This window comes from Seriola aureovittata, chromosome 22 (assembly GCF_021018895.1).
Source record: "Seriola aureovittata isolate HTS-2021-v1 ecotype China chromosome 22, ASM2101889v1, whole genome shotgun sequence".
NCBI lineage: Eukaryota > Metazoa > Chordata > Actinopteri > Carangiformes > Carangidae > Seriola > Seriola aureovittata.
The window spans coordinates 18,611,964-18,628,210 of NC_079385.1; the positions used below are offsets into that span (position 1 = coordinate 18,611,964).

The 16,247-nt window shown below is 44.5% G+C and overlaps 1 protein-coding gene across 34 annotated transcripts in view; it reads right to left on the bottom strand.

The window, feature by feature from the left end:
- celf2 (cugbp, Elav-like family member 2) overlaps positions 1 to 16,247 on the bottom strand; it is a 197,371-nt gene that overhangs the window by 53,225 nt on the left and 127,899 nt on the right. For all 34 annotated transcript variants that reach the window (XM_056367321.1, XM_056367349.1, XM_056367347.1 and 31 more), the window contains one exon: positions 11,351 to 11,433. In XM_056367321.1, coding sequence (XP_056223296.1) covers positions 11,351 to 11,433 — 83 coding nt within the window. The remainder of the gene's footprint in view (positions 1 to 11,350; positions 11,434 to 16,247) is intronic.

The window sequence follows — 16,247 nt, forward strand, 5'->3', positions numbered from 1 at the left end:
ACAGGTAGCAGGCAAGCTAATGCTAAAAACAGGGGCGATAGGAGGCTGAATTATACAGTAAATGTACTGTATAAACAAAGCCAGGGAGCTAAAGCAGGATAAAACTTTAATTTGATTCACTATTAATGCAGAAATATCGAGTAATTGAGCTTCTAATTTGTGTGTGAGCATGACAAGGCAAAGTTGTGGCTATGTAAAATTAGCTTATCCAATCGGCAGGAGATATTTACGGATGAGTGAAACCATAAGGTCCACATTACGCCAGAGGGATCAGAGTGCAGCGGGCAGCCAGGATGAATTTTACGACCTTCCAGTTATGGGACAGTCTCTTTAATCACCCCCCCTTACCCTCCCTTTCCTGGCTGAGGCGAGGTGTCTATCTGTCGGACTAGCTGATGAAATGTCACCCACCAGCCGCCCTTTTTTATCTTTATATCCTCATCATGTACAGAGACTCCCGGCAACGTGGTCGACATTCAGGTGGTCTATGTGCTAACGTCCCCCCTCCGCCCCGCCATTGGCTGCCCGTTAAATAGTCCCTCCCGGTGCATTGAGTGCAGGAAACCCTACACTTCCTAAATGTTAACTGCTGCTCCTGGGTTAACGTTATCCCCTGTTGCCTGCTCTCGCCCGCTGACGTCTTCCAGGAATGCACTGGTGCTTAAAAGGTCAGAGGTCGACTTGTCCTGGAGCCAGAGGACTAACTTGAGGCTCATGCTGGGAATAGAATGAGTGTGTGTGGAGGAAGAAGAGTGTGTATATGAAGAGTGTGTCGATGTGTGTGTGTGTGGGTGTGTGTGTGTGTGTGTGTGTGCGCCCTTAGCCAGCAGTTGGCACCTTCAAAGGCAACGGCCAAGTTCATATGACCAGAGTGTGTGTGCCAAAAACAGGGGAGTGCACATACTGTATGGTACCAAACACCTCTCTCTCTCTCTCTCTCTCTCTCACACACACACACATGCACACACACGCAGACGGCGGCCACACACTCCTTCTCCTCCCTCCTCTCTGAAGGTGTGACGGTGAGCTGCTGGGTCAAAGTCAGACAGATGGCCCTCACAGTCGGGATTCAATATCGGTGACCGAGACCGTAGGACCCACCGCAAACACACACACACAAACACACACACACACACACACACAAAAGACACTCACACAGACACACGTGCAAGTGTGTCGCATGCGCACACACCTGCGAAGGCGTGACAGCACACGTATGACCTCCAGACGGTGATCATCACCGATAACACAAAACACACTTCACCTACATCTTTATGAAACACTCAGTCACTGTTTCGGGGGGTTTGTGGCTGTAATTGTAAATTTTTCAAATATCATATAAATACAATCAGATGTTTCTATTTGATATAATAATGTAGTAAAAGTCATTTCACATTGGTAAAACTGAAAAAACAACTCAATAAACATCTGTAAATGTGGTAATTTCCAAAAGAGCAGATGCTTAAATACTGTATGTCACTGATCAATTCTGGGCATCTTTAACTCATATTTCTCACTGTGCAAAGAAAAATATCTAAGAAAATACACATTTCTATTTGCAAAAGTGGTGTTTAACCACAATTTTCACTGTGCTGGATCTATTTGTACAATATATTGTGCATTTCTTTACTTGTGAGTCACGACAATTTCCACTTCCCTTGATTCTGACTCCATCGCAATGAGATTAAAATCTGGTTTCTATATGAATCAAACAGCACAGATAGCATGATATCAACCCATGTGTCATGATTTTATAGTGTGTTCCTCATGATTTTAGTTGGTGCTGTTGTCCTCTTATCGATCACGGATCAATAGGCAACATATAATCTATCATGGCAATCAGCAATACTGAGGCGGTGGGATGGAGATCATTTATGTAACATATGTCTACACTATAAGCATACATACATAAATGTATATATTTGTATAGGCTAGATATACTTGTCAATGTACGACATTGTTCTAATTTCTAATGGGTTTTATATATATATGTATATTTCATAAAAAGCAACATAAATAAAATAATAAAAGTAAAAACCAGAGCCTTGAAACAGACTGATGCGTAATTCTGCATGTAAAAAAACAAAACAAAGAAACTTTCCTTTCTCCGGCGGTAATGAAACAAACTTTACACACACACACACACTCAACGCATTACAAACACACCCTCTGCTTCCTCACATCAACACCTTGATACAGATAAAATGTGACTGTAACTCTCCGTCTCCTTTCGGCAAACAAACGACTATAAATCAAATTGTCCTTTACAATATCCCTCGTCTTAGCAGCGCTTAGCGCACAGTTAGCCTACATTATCCCCACTTCATTTAGCTTGGTAAACAATTAACCCAGCGCGCGTGTGTGAGCAGAATGATTGAGGGATTTGGCATTAGCTATGCTGCGTCGCGTCTCCACACTAACTACTCTAAGTGTTTAACATAGTTAGCCTGCATTTACAGCCACCCTCTCTCCCACCCGCTTCTTTTTCCTCCCTTCCTCCCCACCCCCATGAATCAATATGCTTAAACGCTGCCACCAACTCAGAGAGAAAATAGGGGTTAGGTAAGTTAATTTGAAACAAGCGATTAATATTTCTTTCGTTAAATAAGCACACACACACACACACACACACACACACACTCTAAGGGTCGGTGCATCGATGAGGTTTGTCTTCCTTCAGCCCTGGTTGCGATAGCATTTGGGTTTCACTATAGCAATTACAGCCTTTAATTGAATTGATTTCGATAATGAGCCTCTGTAATGACACCGCTGTGGGAACGGTTGTGTGTGCGTGTATATATATGTGTGTATGTGTGTGTGTGTGTGTGTGTGGCGTGTGTTTGCAATGAATGAGCTACTGTTGTTTTTCTGGACTTAAATGATCTGTGGGGAGTCGAGCAGGATTTAAAGATGAGGACAGACACACACACACACACACACACACACACACACACACACACATATTTAAAACATGGGTGCATGCTGCTCTAATAGCCGCCTCCTGATCAGCTGTCTCCTTTCAGCTTTTTAAACCACTTGTCCGAGGTCTAACCTTTCAGCTTGTTGCATAATATCCTCCAGGCTATAACACATGAATGTTTGATGACACACGACTTAGTACATGAGAAATTTAATATCCTACACTGCCATATTTCCGCCGTTTCCGGCCCAGCACCACCTACGACTACTTCCCAGGTCCTGGGGCGGTTGTGGCGGTCAGGTTTCACTGGAGCTCGTCTGCGGAGCGGCGAGCTGCTGAAAAACTTTAAAGAGTAAATCAGCTGGTCTGTCAGTCGGTGGGAGTTACCTCATCTCTTTCTCCCGCCAGCTGGCTCGTCTGCTTCTTAAGCGCGGCGTGGAGAGCCATTGTGATAGAGCGCTGATATGTGAAATGGGCTCGCACCTGAACAAACAACACACGTTGACTGACAGGGGGCCCGTGGACACGAAGCGCCGCTCCCCTCGCTAACAAGCACTTGGTTGAAGACACACTCTTGTGCACACTTGAGAGGCTGATGCTGGTCCGATTATATGGATTTACTTTGATTACGCTCAGTAGATACTGAATTGATTAACGGCGGCTGCATCAGGTCCCAGGTATCAGCTGAGAGCGCCAGACTCAGGTGAGGGGAGGCCAAACAAGAGCAGACATGTTTTTGTGGAAAAATTTAGAAACATTCCCACAAAATATTAGTCTGTGCAACTCATCACAGTCGACCTAGAGACATAAATAGTGAGCTGGGAGGACTGTTTGTGATTTAGGGGGCACGATTTGGCAGAACAACAAATTCCTCTTTAGTGTTTTGAGCAGTGCATGTTATATACAAGCAGCATTAAACACACAGAGGCTAAATTCATACTGTCGCTCTAAAGGAGAATATTTTTCTGTTTACGACCTTGTAATTTTCATTCTTATTACTTTTAATACAGCATAAAAGAAAAAGGTCCAACATAGCAGAACCACTAATGGTCACTATTTAGTCACAGAATCCAAACGATTTCTTTGGAAGTAAAAATGAAAAGTCACTCACAACACCTCATTAGACCGGACTGCACAGTTTAGGCTGAACAACAGAGTCTAATGGATGTTAAAAACAGACTGACTGGGGAAATCTTTTTGTTTTCCTGTCAAATAAGTTTGGTAAAAATTGTAGTTTCTATCGATCAACTGCACGTGAGGCTTTTAGGGGACATGTGAAAATTGGAGCATCTACCAATAGTCTGCAGGTGAGGCGTTTAGGGGACATCTGTAAATTGTAGTGTCAGTCAATACCCCGCATGTGAGGCGTTTAGAGGACATCTGTAAATTGTAGCATCAACTGATAGTTTGCACGTGAGGCTTTTAGGAAACATCTGTAAATTGTCTGTCAATAGTCTGCATGTGAGGAGGTGTGTGTGTGTGTGTGGGGGGGGGCGGGGGGGTTTCTTCAATCTCCTTCAAGAGTAATAAAACCATATTTACAAAGTGGAAAACTACAACTCTTAAATGTGCCAATTTAGATTTTTTTCCCAAACATTTCAGCACAACGTGAAGAGAAACAGATTGTCAGATAAGATTTTACTTTCAAACATGAAGAACATCTGTCAAATCAAAATGTATCTTGTCTGGAGTTACAATAAACACAAAGGGCCTGCGGTGTGAGGGCTGCCGCAGTGGTACGGTCCGTCATTTCTCCAGCGAGCACACAAGTTCCCTTCAAAGGCTGGAACAGTCAGAGTCTGGAGACCACAGGGGCTTTTGCATGAAAGAATATGATTTCTCACATCATTTAAAATGATAATACGCATTATCACTTACAGTCTGTGCCTCTATCTGCAGCTCTGTCCACCAACTTGAAATAATAAATGGCCGATTAAATGACTTATGTCTTTGGATTATAAATTGCTGCTTTTAAACCTTAACCCTACTGGAGATCACACTTACTTTGATGAGGCCCTTTGATGTGCCTTTGGTTGCATGAACACACACAACCTTGCGTCTGTATTCTGGCAGCGGAGCGTCACTAATTATCTCGCCAGCAGAAAGGTAAGGGAGGTGGGGACCTGTGTGTGTGTGTGTGTGTGTGTGGTCTCAGTGCGACGGTAGCTTTTAATGAGCCCCACGCTTCTTATCGAACTTGGCGCTCGACAAACGCTCTGATCCGCCCACGTGGAGGATGGGGCTCGACTGATCGCGTCTGAAGACACCACCCCACCTTCTCCTCCTCCATGCCCTACACACACCCCACCCAGCGCCATGAAACCCCCCCACCCCACCACCCTCCCTCTTTTGCTCCCCTCCGCCTCACTGTGTCAGAATGAAAGATCCTTGAGAGAAACTGCGAATCAAAGAGCTTTTCATCCTTTTTCTTAAAGAGAAAGAGGGAAAGAGAGAGACTGAAGGAGAGATTCAACAGGACAAAAGAGAAAGAGAGAGAGAGAGAGAGAGAGTGAGAGGGGGAGAAGAGGTAGAGAGAGTGAGAAAAGAAAAGAAAACAGAGGATAAAGGACTGATCTTCTCCAAGCTGGAGGGCACTCCAGAGGACACGTCCTAGATTAGCTCTCACCCCTCCCTCCCTTCATCCTCCCATCTTTCCATCCCCTTCACCCAGCTTTGGGGGAACAGCGGCCCCGGGGCCCGAGCGGCAGGCGTCAGGAGAAGGGAGGGAAGGGGGAGAGAAGAGGGGAGACACTGGGCATTTAGACATCTGTCAGCCACTAATGAAAGAGTTCAATTTAGTGGAAAATCTCAAACAACCTTGTCTGACAGGCAGGCTGACAGGCTTTAACTCGCCCCGTGTTGTCGGCGGCGTGTGTGCGTCGCAGCGTGTGTGTTGTGTTAGCGTGCAGGGTGGAGTGGATCAGGGAGGAGAAATAAAAAAAAAAAGGAAAATAAAGTAATGCAATAAACTCAGACTGTGCTGAGGCATATGCTTGGGCATAAGTGTGTGTGTGTGTGTGTGTGTGTGTGTGTGTGTGTGTGTGTGTGTGTGTTAAAGAGTCTGCATGCAGGGGTGTGGATCAGTCTGTGCAGCAGGGGTTGGGTCTTATGGCCTTAAATCGCTCCAGGGGTACAGGGCATGTTTTTCCACGATAGATGGGTTGTATGTGTGTGTGTGTGTGTGTGTGTGTGTGTGTGTGTGTGTGTGTGTGTGTGGCGCATTTAGTCCTCGCTAGTGCTATTAGAGCTGGAGAGATGAACACACGGGCTCTCCAGGCAACACACACACACACACACACACACACACTCTGTCTCCACCCCCCCGGAGCTTCATTAGCGGGTCATTAGAAACGACTTCAGTGAAAGCTGTTGTTCTTCCCTCACCCGTCTTCACAGAGAAGACTCTGAGTGTATGTCACGCAGATGACTCATTATTTTTGTTTTTTATTGAAGAAGAAAACAAAACAACAAAAAAATAAAAAATCAAGCGAATTGTTTGTTTTCTTTTTTTACTTCCTATAGATGAATCCACCTGCTGATTTATACGTTGCTGTCACTGAGGAGGCGCGGTGCAGGGTATAATCATGTGTTGCTGTGTCATCACATGAAATACAACATTAAATAAACATCTGGATCATATGAAATTATAAAAGTGGAATTCTTTGTGGAATATTTTATAAATGAAAGCTCTGCAAACCGCCATAAGAAAAGAGGTGATTTGAAGTTTCTATCTTTATCTGTTCATGAGTTTGATTGGCTGTGACGGCGCCCAACTGGAGCCAATAGCAGCGTCCGATTTTAGAGACGTGACTCTAGACGTCACCAGCCAAGATGGCGGATGAGAATCGATCAGTGTACACAGGGATGGAAAGCAGCAGCGCTCCAGGGAAATGTTAAGACTAAGACGAGCTTGTTGGGAAGCGGTGACTCTCTAGTTTCACGCGTCTCTGGATCAAACCATCGCAGACAACATCATATTTGGGAGCGTGTGCTCGGATTAAGTTGGAAAAGTGGGACAAATGCAGAACAAGGGAAGAAGAAAAAACAGCTGTGCAGCAGGAGTGAAAGTTACATATTACTGCTGTTTGTCATGTTGGGAAATACACTAATTATCTTTCTTGGGGAGAAATATGACGCTACCACCATTAGCCAGTTAGCTTAGCTTAGCGAAAACACTGGAAACAGGTGAAAAGCTCACCTGGCTTTGTCCGAAGGGAACAAAAAGACGCCTCCACACATATTTAAAGCTCATTAATTAACGCGCTTGTACTAAAAAAACTAAAGTGTTTTTGTGGATGTGTTTTTCTGCAAAATGTGAACAAAAGTGAAATCCTTCCCCGTACACTGCAGCCTCTCCGCGAAGCCATGGCAGTAACGACAGCTTGTTTACTTCCAGAGATTCTCCTGTAATCGAAAGCTTTTCTGAGCTGCACTCATCACAGGATGAACTTGTTCACTGGGAACTACAGTGATCAGTGTCTTCTTCCAGACAGGAGACACAGCGTCGTGTGGTGGTGAAGGCACCAATCTGCTCCGGTTACAACGCTCCATGTTTTTTATTAGATGTAAAACAGAAACAAGAAGCCTTAGTAAAACAATCAGTTCCTGCTCTGACCTGTGGTGTGCTGTGGAAACATTACTTCATCCCTCAAGTAAGACAGACAGGTCTGGAGCTGACATGAATATACACTTCCTGCATGCATAAAATCACATATACATACATTTGGTGTACACGCACTGTCAGATCGCTGACAAATCTGAAGCTGAGTGATGGAAAGAGATGGAGCGATGAGGAGGGGTGGAGATGAAGCAGTGCTGCTGCCGCTGCTGTTGTTGTTGTTTTTCCCCCTCCATCCTTCGCTCTCGTCACCGTCATCACCTCTCTGAGCGTCGTACAGGGAGAGATTCATCACATAAACACCCCCCACCCTTTCTTTTTAAATGCCCTCCGAAAAAAATGGCAGCCTTTCAACTGCCTCTGCCCCAAACCAACATGGCTGCCAGTCGGCGCTGCCAACGCCGGTGCCCTTTTCTCCAATTTGGCCCCCGTCCAGCTTTTCACGCTGATTGCATCTCTCCCTGTTAGGGCCTTGGTTTTGGAAGGAGTGATGTGGCGAGCGAGCGAGCGAGGGAGAGAGAGAGCGCCTGTTAGGGCCTTGGTTTTTTGAAGGAGAGAGAGAGCGAGGGGAGGGGGAAGAGCGCCAATACAAACATTGTTCCGCTGGCTTTTTACAAGCCAGGAGAGTGGGGAAGTTAATAAGCAGGTATTGGTTTTTAACTGCGGCCCGTTTATTGCTTTGCCCTCGAGCGTGCTGGAGTGCTCCACTCCACCTTTTTCCTGTCCATCTGCCCATCACCTCTGCTAACCTCCCTCTCCATGTCAGCTCTCCTTTTGTCTTGACTCGCCTCGTTCAGCCATTAATTCAGCATCCTCATCATCTGTTTTTTTTTTCTCTGTCTCTAGCTGACTTCTTCTCTTCACCCCCCCTTTTAAATGTCTTTATTTCAAGCCGTGGTGGAGCCATGTGAAAAAAATTACAAACAAGCCCAACATGAACCACTTAAATGACCTATCATTATGTCACTATTGATTCAGTGTACTGTGTTTATTGCGTATATGTATGAGGTTTTAAAACCACATCCGTCTGTCAATGCCGGACTGTTATTAAAAATCGGATGTCAGCCAGTCGGTGTTGTCCAGCTCTGATGAATATGACGCAGATTAATTATGCTTTTATTGTGCAGCTGATCAATGTTGTCTGTGTTTCAATGGACGGTTTTAATTTGACCTTCCCTCAGAAGCTTTTCTGCTCTGCCAAGAACAAGAATGAGTTTACTGGAGACCAATAGCTCCAGTTCTCCCAGTAAAACATTTAATCTCGCAGCTGGTTGTTTTATCGTTTCATTTTCTCGTATATTTAGAGCATCAATAATAGAAAATTTGTCAAACTACCATTAATATGAAAGATTAATATAATAAATGCATGATTTTTTGTGTGTTAAAAGTTGAAGAAGGTGTGATTTTATCATGTTTCTTGCACTTCTGAAGCCAAACCTGGTACTTGACTTAAAAATAAAGGCCCTAAACATAACAAGCAGAGATGCTGCAGGAGAGAGACGCTGAGGAGGAGGGATGACCAGACAGAACAGAGGAAGGGAGGGTGTTATGGTGTAGAAGAAGGCGATTTCATGTTCCTATAATCCTGAAACTGCTGCAGTATGTGTCCTCCCCAGGGCAGTTTCACACCTCCAACAAGGGATAAGTGACTAACTCTCACGGCGCAGGAAAACAGACCAAATTTAACATACTTATTCCACGAGCAATTAACACGGTGACTCTATGCAAAACAACAAGCTTTACTCAGGAGTCGGGAATACGAGCGCAAATCCCACGTACAGCTCTTGTGGGATTCTCGGTATCCACCCCGTCCTGCCCAGGAGGGCTATCCACTGATCCAACTAACACAAGCGAGCGAGTGCAGGCGCTCAAGTGATGAGACTCCAGTTAGCCGCCGCAGCCAACGAGAGAGGCGGGGAAGCAGCCAATAGCCCGAGCAGAAGGGATCTGGGGGCCTGTAAATATCCACCCAGGGCTAAAGGAGCGAGAGTGTGAGCGAGCTCCGGCCTACTTCCTCTATCGCTCTCCTGGGCTACAGGAGGGAACAATAGCGGAGAATGGAGCAGACAGCATGAAAGGCAACGCCACAGCATCAACACACGCCTTTGTAGTGCGAGCTAAACAGCAGCGCCAAGACAAACAGAAACACAAGCAAGCAAACGCCACCAGTGGCACCTGAACATGCATGACGTGACACCCGTTACTGCACAGGGTGATAACGCACATACACGGTGAGATGGTTTTATTCATCAGAAACTCTTCACACATCCAAAGTAAAGGTAGAAAACACTTTCAACATGGTGTTAAAACTTCAGGAAAAGACAAATTTTTTAAGAAACAATGATTGTAAGTGAAGTGTGTCACTACTCTTTCTCTCTCTCTCTTTCAGTGTTATCGTGAGAAGAAACACTCCTCCTCCTCCTCCTCCTCCTGCCCCCCTATAAAAGCAGCTGACACAGCATCACTCAGGTTAAAGCCGCCTCTTCCTCAGGCGCTCATGCTCAGGAGAGGAAAAGGATAAAATGACCCCAAGGTGAAGGCAGGATCAGGTCTGGGCCAGTTCCAGTTTCAAGAACAGAGATTTTACAACCACAGGAACACACTGGGTGTTTGCTGTCTTGGTACAGCTAACTTGGGTGGGCAAGACAGGGCAAATACTTTTAATGGGGTAAGGCAGCAATATTATGCTACGTGGCTCTAGCTAGTATAGCAGCAGCTATGATATGCTACGCGGATCTAGTGAGTATCGTAGCTAGCGCTTGTGCTACCTTTGTCTGGTGGCCGTTAGCAGTAGCTAATGGTGTTTACTTGTTTGGCTAACTGCGGTGTTAGTTGCTTGATGACTGCTAACACTAATGTGAAGCGTAGCTGTTAGCAACTGATAAACACTAAGTCGTGGCCAGTGTCTAGTGACCGAGGTGTTAGCTTGCGCAGCTGAACTGTTAAGCTAGGTCCACACTCATGTGTTCTCATTTTAAAAAGGAAAATGAAAATATTTAGTCTAACTACACGGGGCACGTGCACGCCGCTGTTAACAGGAAGCAGATTGTCGTATTGGCAGTTGGCTAGTTGCACAAAATGCTACGGATGAGGAACAACAAAGACAGCTGTAGCGTTCAAATGCAGAATTTAGCTGCACAATAGCTGCTAGCAAAGACAACAAGGTCAGTAGCGCTTCATTTGTTATCCATGTTGCTCTCAGCACTGGTAGTCGAGGCTGATAAGAACCAACCAGGGAACGAACGTGGGTGTCTACGTGTTCATTTTTGGAGTTTTAGGTAATTGAAATCTTCAGAGTAGTGTTGACGCCAGGCGGAAAAACGAAGTGAAAGTGATGCATTTTAAAACTTAAGCGTAGCAACGCTGCATCAACCTTTTTCATAGGAGAAGCGCGAGCTCCACCTTGACGCAAGCATACAACAGTGATATACAGGCTTCTGAGGTTAACACTGAGAGACTGTTCACATAGTGAGACACACAAAACAAATGTTTAAACTGCATTTGTTTACAAGAAAATTGCAGATGGTACCTTTAACATGAATTCAATAGTTTGCACTTTCTTTCACAAACTAACTGACAGTCATTTTCTCACCTGCTCGCACTTTCGGTCAGTCACACGCTTGCAAATGCTCTGTGGCAGCAGTGCAACACACACTGATGTAAAAAAACCAGTGTATTCACACACATACACACATACACACACACACAGACACACACACACGCAGGTTGGGGCGGGGCCGCCTCAGGGTGCTGCTGTAAGTGTGTGATTAGAGGAGAAAGTAGGCAGAGGAGAATGGAGGACACACACTCACCCCTGTTAAGGTCTTTATGTTATGCAGTGCATTCTGGGCTTCAAGGGCAGCTTTCCTTGTATAAAACGTGACAAAACAGCAGCCTGGGGAGAGAGACAGAGAGAAGGGATGAGCATAAGGAGCAACAAAGAGCATTTTCTCTATTCATCTGCTTGGCATCACCTGTCGACACTGGCAAACGCTGAGTGAATGTTAAGGACGAAACATCCTAGCTGAGGGGAAGAGAATGCTTTTGGATTCGTTTCAATGCTGATGACTTGAGCCTCGAGGAAGTACACACACACACGCGCACGCACACGCACACACACACACAGACCAACAGAACAAAGGCGGCAGAGACAGAGGAGGTGATAGGAAAAAAAAGAAAGAGGTTGCCTCTTCATTAATCCCTGAACAATATGCCAACAGTTTCTTACTCACTCATTCACTAAAGAAAATGTTCATTTATTTATTGGTCACGCTCACTCACTCATTCAATTCTGTGGAGTTCCCAGTTATTTATCGATTTGCAGGTTAAAAGAAATCCAGATAACAGAGTTAAAACGTGACCGATTTGACTGAAAAGTGCAACGTCAAGGTGACGTCGTAAATTACTTTTAAATGACTCGATTTCAACGTGTAGTTAGCACCTGCTCCACATACAGTGCTGCAGGGATGACGTATTCTTGTAGACCAACGCTGAAGGAAGCGTCACTCTGGTTCCCTCCACAAAAGGCCATTGGGATTTTTACATTGGCTTTTGGATGATTACAGAAAATACACTCTGTGACAAATAAAAGTTTATGATGCTGAGACGTTTTGTTCAGCACGATAATCACATATGAACATCACTTTTTATCATTTGTGAAGCTTAAATACAATCACCAAAAGCGTTGACAGTAAATAAGTAACATGAACACAATGTCAGACCAGATAATGAAGTGAAAACTAAACTAAAAACACTTTTAATCCACATTTATACCAGGTTTAACTTGACCACTTTAGACCTGTAAACCAAAGCTCACTCACTCACTCACACACACACAGTACCGTATGTGCATTTGCATGCATCTGCATACACGGGCGCATGAAGAAAGTAGAGAGGGAGCTGAGGAGAGAGGGGTTTTTTGCCTGTTCATTAATCTGTGTGTAATCCCTGCAGAGAGCGGCTGAAACACTGCAGTTGTGGGCCATTCTCAGTCAGCACGAAAACCTGCACAGTCAGGCAAAAAAAAAAAAAAAAAAAAAAAACCCCAGCAAGAGGACATTTAGGTCAGACACAGAGGTGTGACTCTTCAGTTTTTCCTCATAAACACAGCGGCTGTTATTTGATTTATGTCAAACATGGGGTTTGGAAAATTCCCTCTCAGTAAGGATTCTTGTCTTTGTTTACGTCCTCACAACACTTCTGACACCATTATCCAACAGCCACAGGGAAATTTAAAGGAGGCAAACTGCTGAGAAGGATGGGTAAAAGACACAGACAGCCCTCTGTAAAGTACGGAGGGTTCGCTCTGTGGCGAGCTGGTCAAGTGGAAGAACAAAATATGAGACTCGCGGTGCATCAAGATCAATGAACACCTGCGCTTTAAGTGACGACCTTAAGGTGAGCGTCGGCCTCAGACTGTGAAGCTGCTTCTGTGCTCCGTCCAAACATGTGAGTGTGTGACGTAGAGCCTCACTAATACTGGAATATTCACGCCCTATACTTAAAGAAAAATTTTAAAAAATTAAAAAAAATACTCCACCAACAACAGTCTTTTAATATAAACAAACATCTCAGTTCTCGCCGGTGCGTCAAACTCAACCTTTGACCTCTGAACATCTTACTGTTCCATTACAAAATGGAAGACAATGGGATACAACTGAAAGCACCAGAACAACAAGAATGAATTTAAATCCCCATCTCAAACATATTTTTATCATTTCCATAGTGCAACTTTCTTGCTATTTATTGACTCATATAAATATATATTTATATATATTGCACTTTTTCGTTCTCATCACAAGCTGCGTTCAAAACATTCATTTCAAATCTAACTGCATTTTTAACCAATGGCTAGTTCCACTTCACCGAGAGCTAGCGTCGCTATTAGCAAGTAGTAGCAGCTGTTTGTAGCAGTATTTGTTTGCAGTTGAATAAACCTCACACTCTGTTTCAGAGTGGAGGTGAAACTGTTGACTGAAACTATATTTGATGTGACTTATAATATGATCTTAATGGACACCTGCCAGGTGATTATATGTATGTTTTCTGTTGGCCACAGTGTAAACACACCACCTCAATCCGCCGGGCGTAAAGTCACTCTCTGCTTAAAGAGCGACCACAGAACACGACGGCAGGCTCCCTCAGATTACAGACCCGACGGCTGCTGACTTGTTTCGTGTTCATTAGCATATGTCAGCCACAGGTGAGCCTCGCCGTCTTCCTTCCAGTTGCTGCAGGTTCGTATGTTTGGACCTTCTGCCTCCAGCGCTGCACATCTGTTAATTTCGCCGTGTATTTATTTGTCCAGAGATGAGCCGAGCGCGCCATTGTTTACATCCGCTTTTGTGTTTATGACACAAATCAACTCAGTGTGAATGAAGCGGACCGGTTGTGGGTTTTGTTGTCCGTATCGCAGACATCAGCCCTTATGACACTTGCCCTGCAGTGCATCTTAGTGAAATCCAACAGTGAGCATCTGGAGCGGGTTTAGCATCCGAATCCCAGAGTCCCTTTGATGAGGCTGGGAGCGTAATGGATCTGAATTCCTGCGGTGTCCTCTGGGTGCCAGGGCTGTTGAATAGTTGGCCCTTAGCCTAGCGTCAGCAACGTGATTGGTGTTGTGATTCAGATGGTGCAGTGCCTGTGTATTAGCAGGGATAACTCAAAGCTTAGTGTTTTTCTTCTACGACCTCCAGTGTTTATGGCGGCTCGGGGGTGTGACTCCACTAAAAACCTAAGCCCCCCCCCCCCCCCCAACGCTTCTGCTTCTACAGTATCAATTTACCACCGGGAGTTTCGCTCCAGCTTCTACCAGTGAAAGGCATGGAGATAAGACGGGAAATTAGTCACGACTGACAGAGTTTTACTATGTTCTCCATGTAGGTCACCAAACTGATACGGCACAGACACACATGACGTCCACGTACAGGCAGTCCTGCTTCATCTTTACTCTATTATTATGATAAAAACTGGACTCATTGAGGATAAGGTTAAATTAGGAAAAAAAAAAACTCCATTACAAGTGGAAGTAAAATTTTCAGCAGTGAAGTGTGATTAAGAAAATGGTGAATAATGGTCTCGTTCTGAGTAAATCTTAATTATTGGACATAATGTGACAAAGTGACAAAAATCGTTTAAAACAGAAAAACAAAATTAAATGCACGTCCCCAACATTCAAAATCTTTACTTTTACTTTTGTTTAATTTCCCAATTTTTATGGTATTGCTCATGTCCTCAATGTTCCTTCCTTGGATCTATGGAAGGATTAATTCTTCAACCTCTTTCACTCTTTCAAAACTCTTGAGATAATTTAAATCGTCATTGTCAGCGAGTGAAACAAGGCTTTATTTCTACGTAGCAACAGTGAGATTAAGAGCTTATTAAATTCAATGTAAAATCTTGCTCTGCAAATTCACTAGAAGGTCTAGTGAAGCAGAGCAAGAGCAGAGGTACAACGTTTCCAGCTTTAATGCACAATATAGAATGAGTGCATATAAAAAAAAGAAAAGAAAACCAAGGCAGAACTACTCAAAGTACTTGAAAACTGTCTCTCTGCTTGAATCCGCAGAGTCGTCACATGAACTAATGGCTGCTCCGAAACCCAGGTGACACACGCCGAGCCGACCCGAACCACGGCTAAACATATTAAAACTGCCCTTTATTTTCAATTATAATCAATTGAAAAATCAACAAAATACTGATTTTCCCGTCACATCTACAGCTCTTCATTCACACACTTAAAATATAAGGGTACAAAAACAGTGGACTGGCACTTTAAGTAATTTATTTTTGACTACCTGCCAAGCACACAGGTGTACCTTGGCTGCTGTCATGGTTTCCATGTGAAAGCACTTTAACTTTTAACTGTGGTCATTACACTTCCTGCGTGCTCGGCGCACGGTGGATGCTATGTGGATATAAGAGGGAGCTCCCTAGCATTGCACCTGTATGGTACATTATAATTCCATCCATCATAATTCCAATTGCACCTGTGTTCAAGCTTTGGCCCCTCGTGTGCCATTAGCATTTCCAGTAGCACTGTATGAGGGTTCGCTGCTAGCTAGCATGGCTGTGAATTATGATTCTGGACGCAATTTTTTATTTATCTTTTATTTTTTTTGCATATCTGTATATGGGAGGTTTAGCTTTTGGTGTTAGCATTAGCGATTCTGACGGCATTTAATGTGCAGGGGAGGGCTGGCTGTAAGAGCTGCGTTAGCCGCTGTGTGTTGTGATTCCCAGGGTGTAGCCGGGCATGGGAGCCATGCGGCGTGTGGCGGATCGTCCCAGGTGGTGAGCTGTCAAGATGAGGATCAAAGAGCAGAGGAGTGGACCTCACACCCACACACACACACACACAGATAGACATTCCCTGCAGTGTTCCAGTTCCACCTGTTTAAGAGTCAGCACACTCGCGCCTCACACACACAAAGCTACAGAAAAGCCACTGAGAGCACACATATTATTTTAAGTGTATGTCTGCATGTGTGCGTTTGAGTCACAGACAAACATATCTGTACGACAACCTTGAACGGGTGAAAAAGTGCTGCAGACCAGCATAAATAAGCTCTCTCCGTCCATTTGTATGTACGTGCGTCTTTTTCACTCGCAGCACAAACATTTACCTGAAGGCCGAGAGGGCTCAGAACAGGGAGATACTCTCTGCTTGTGCTGTTGAAGAGGGACACTCACAAACACACACAGGAGACG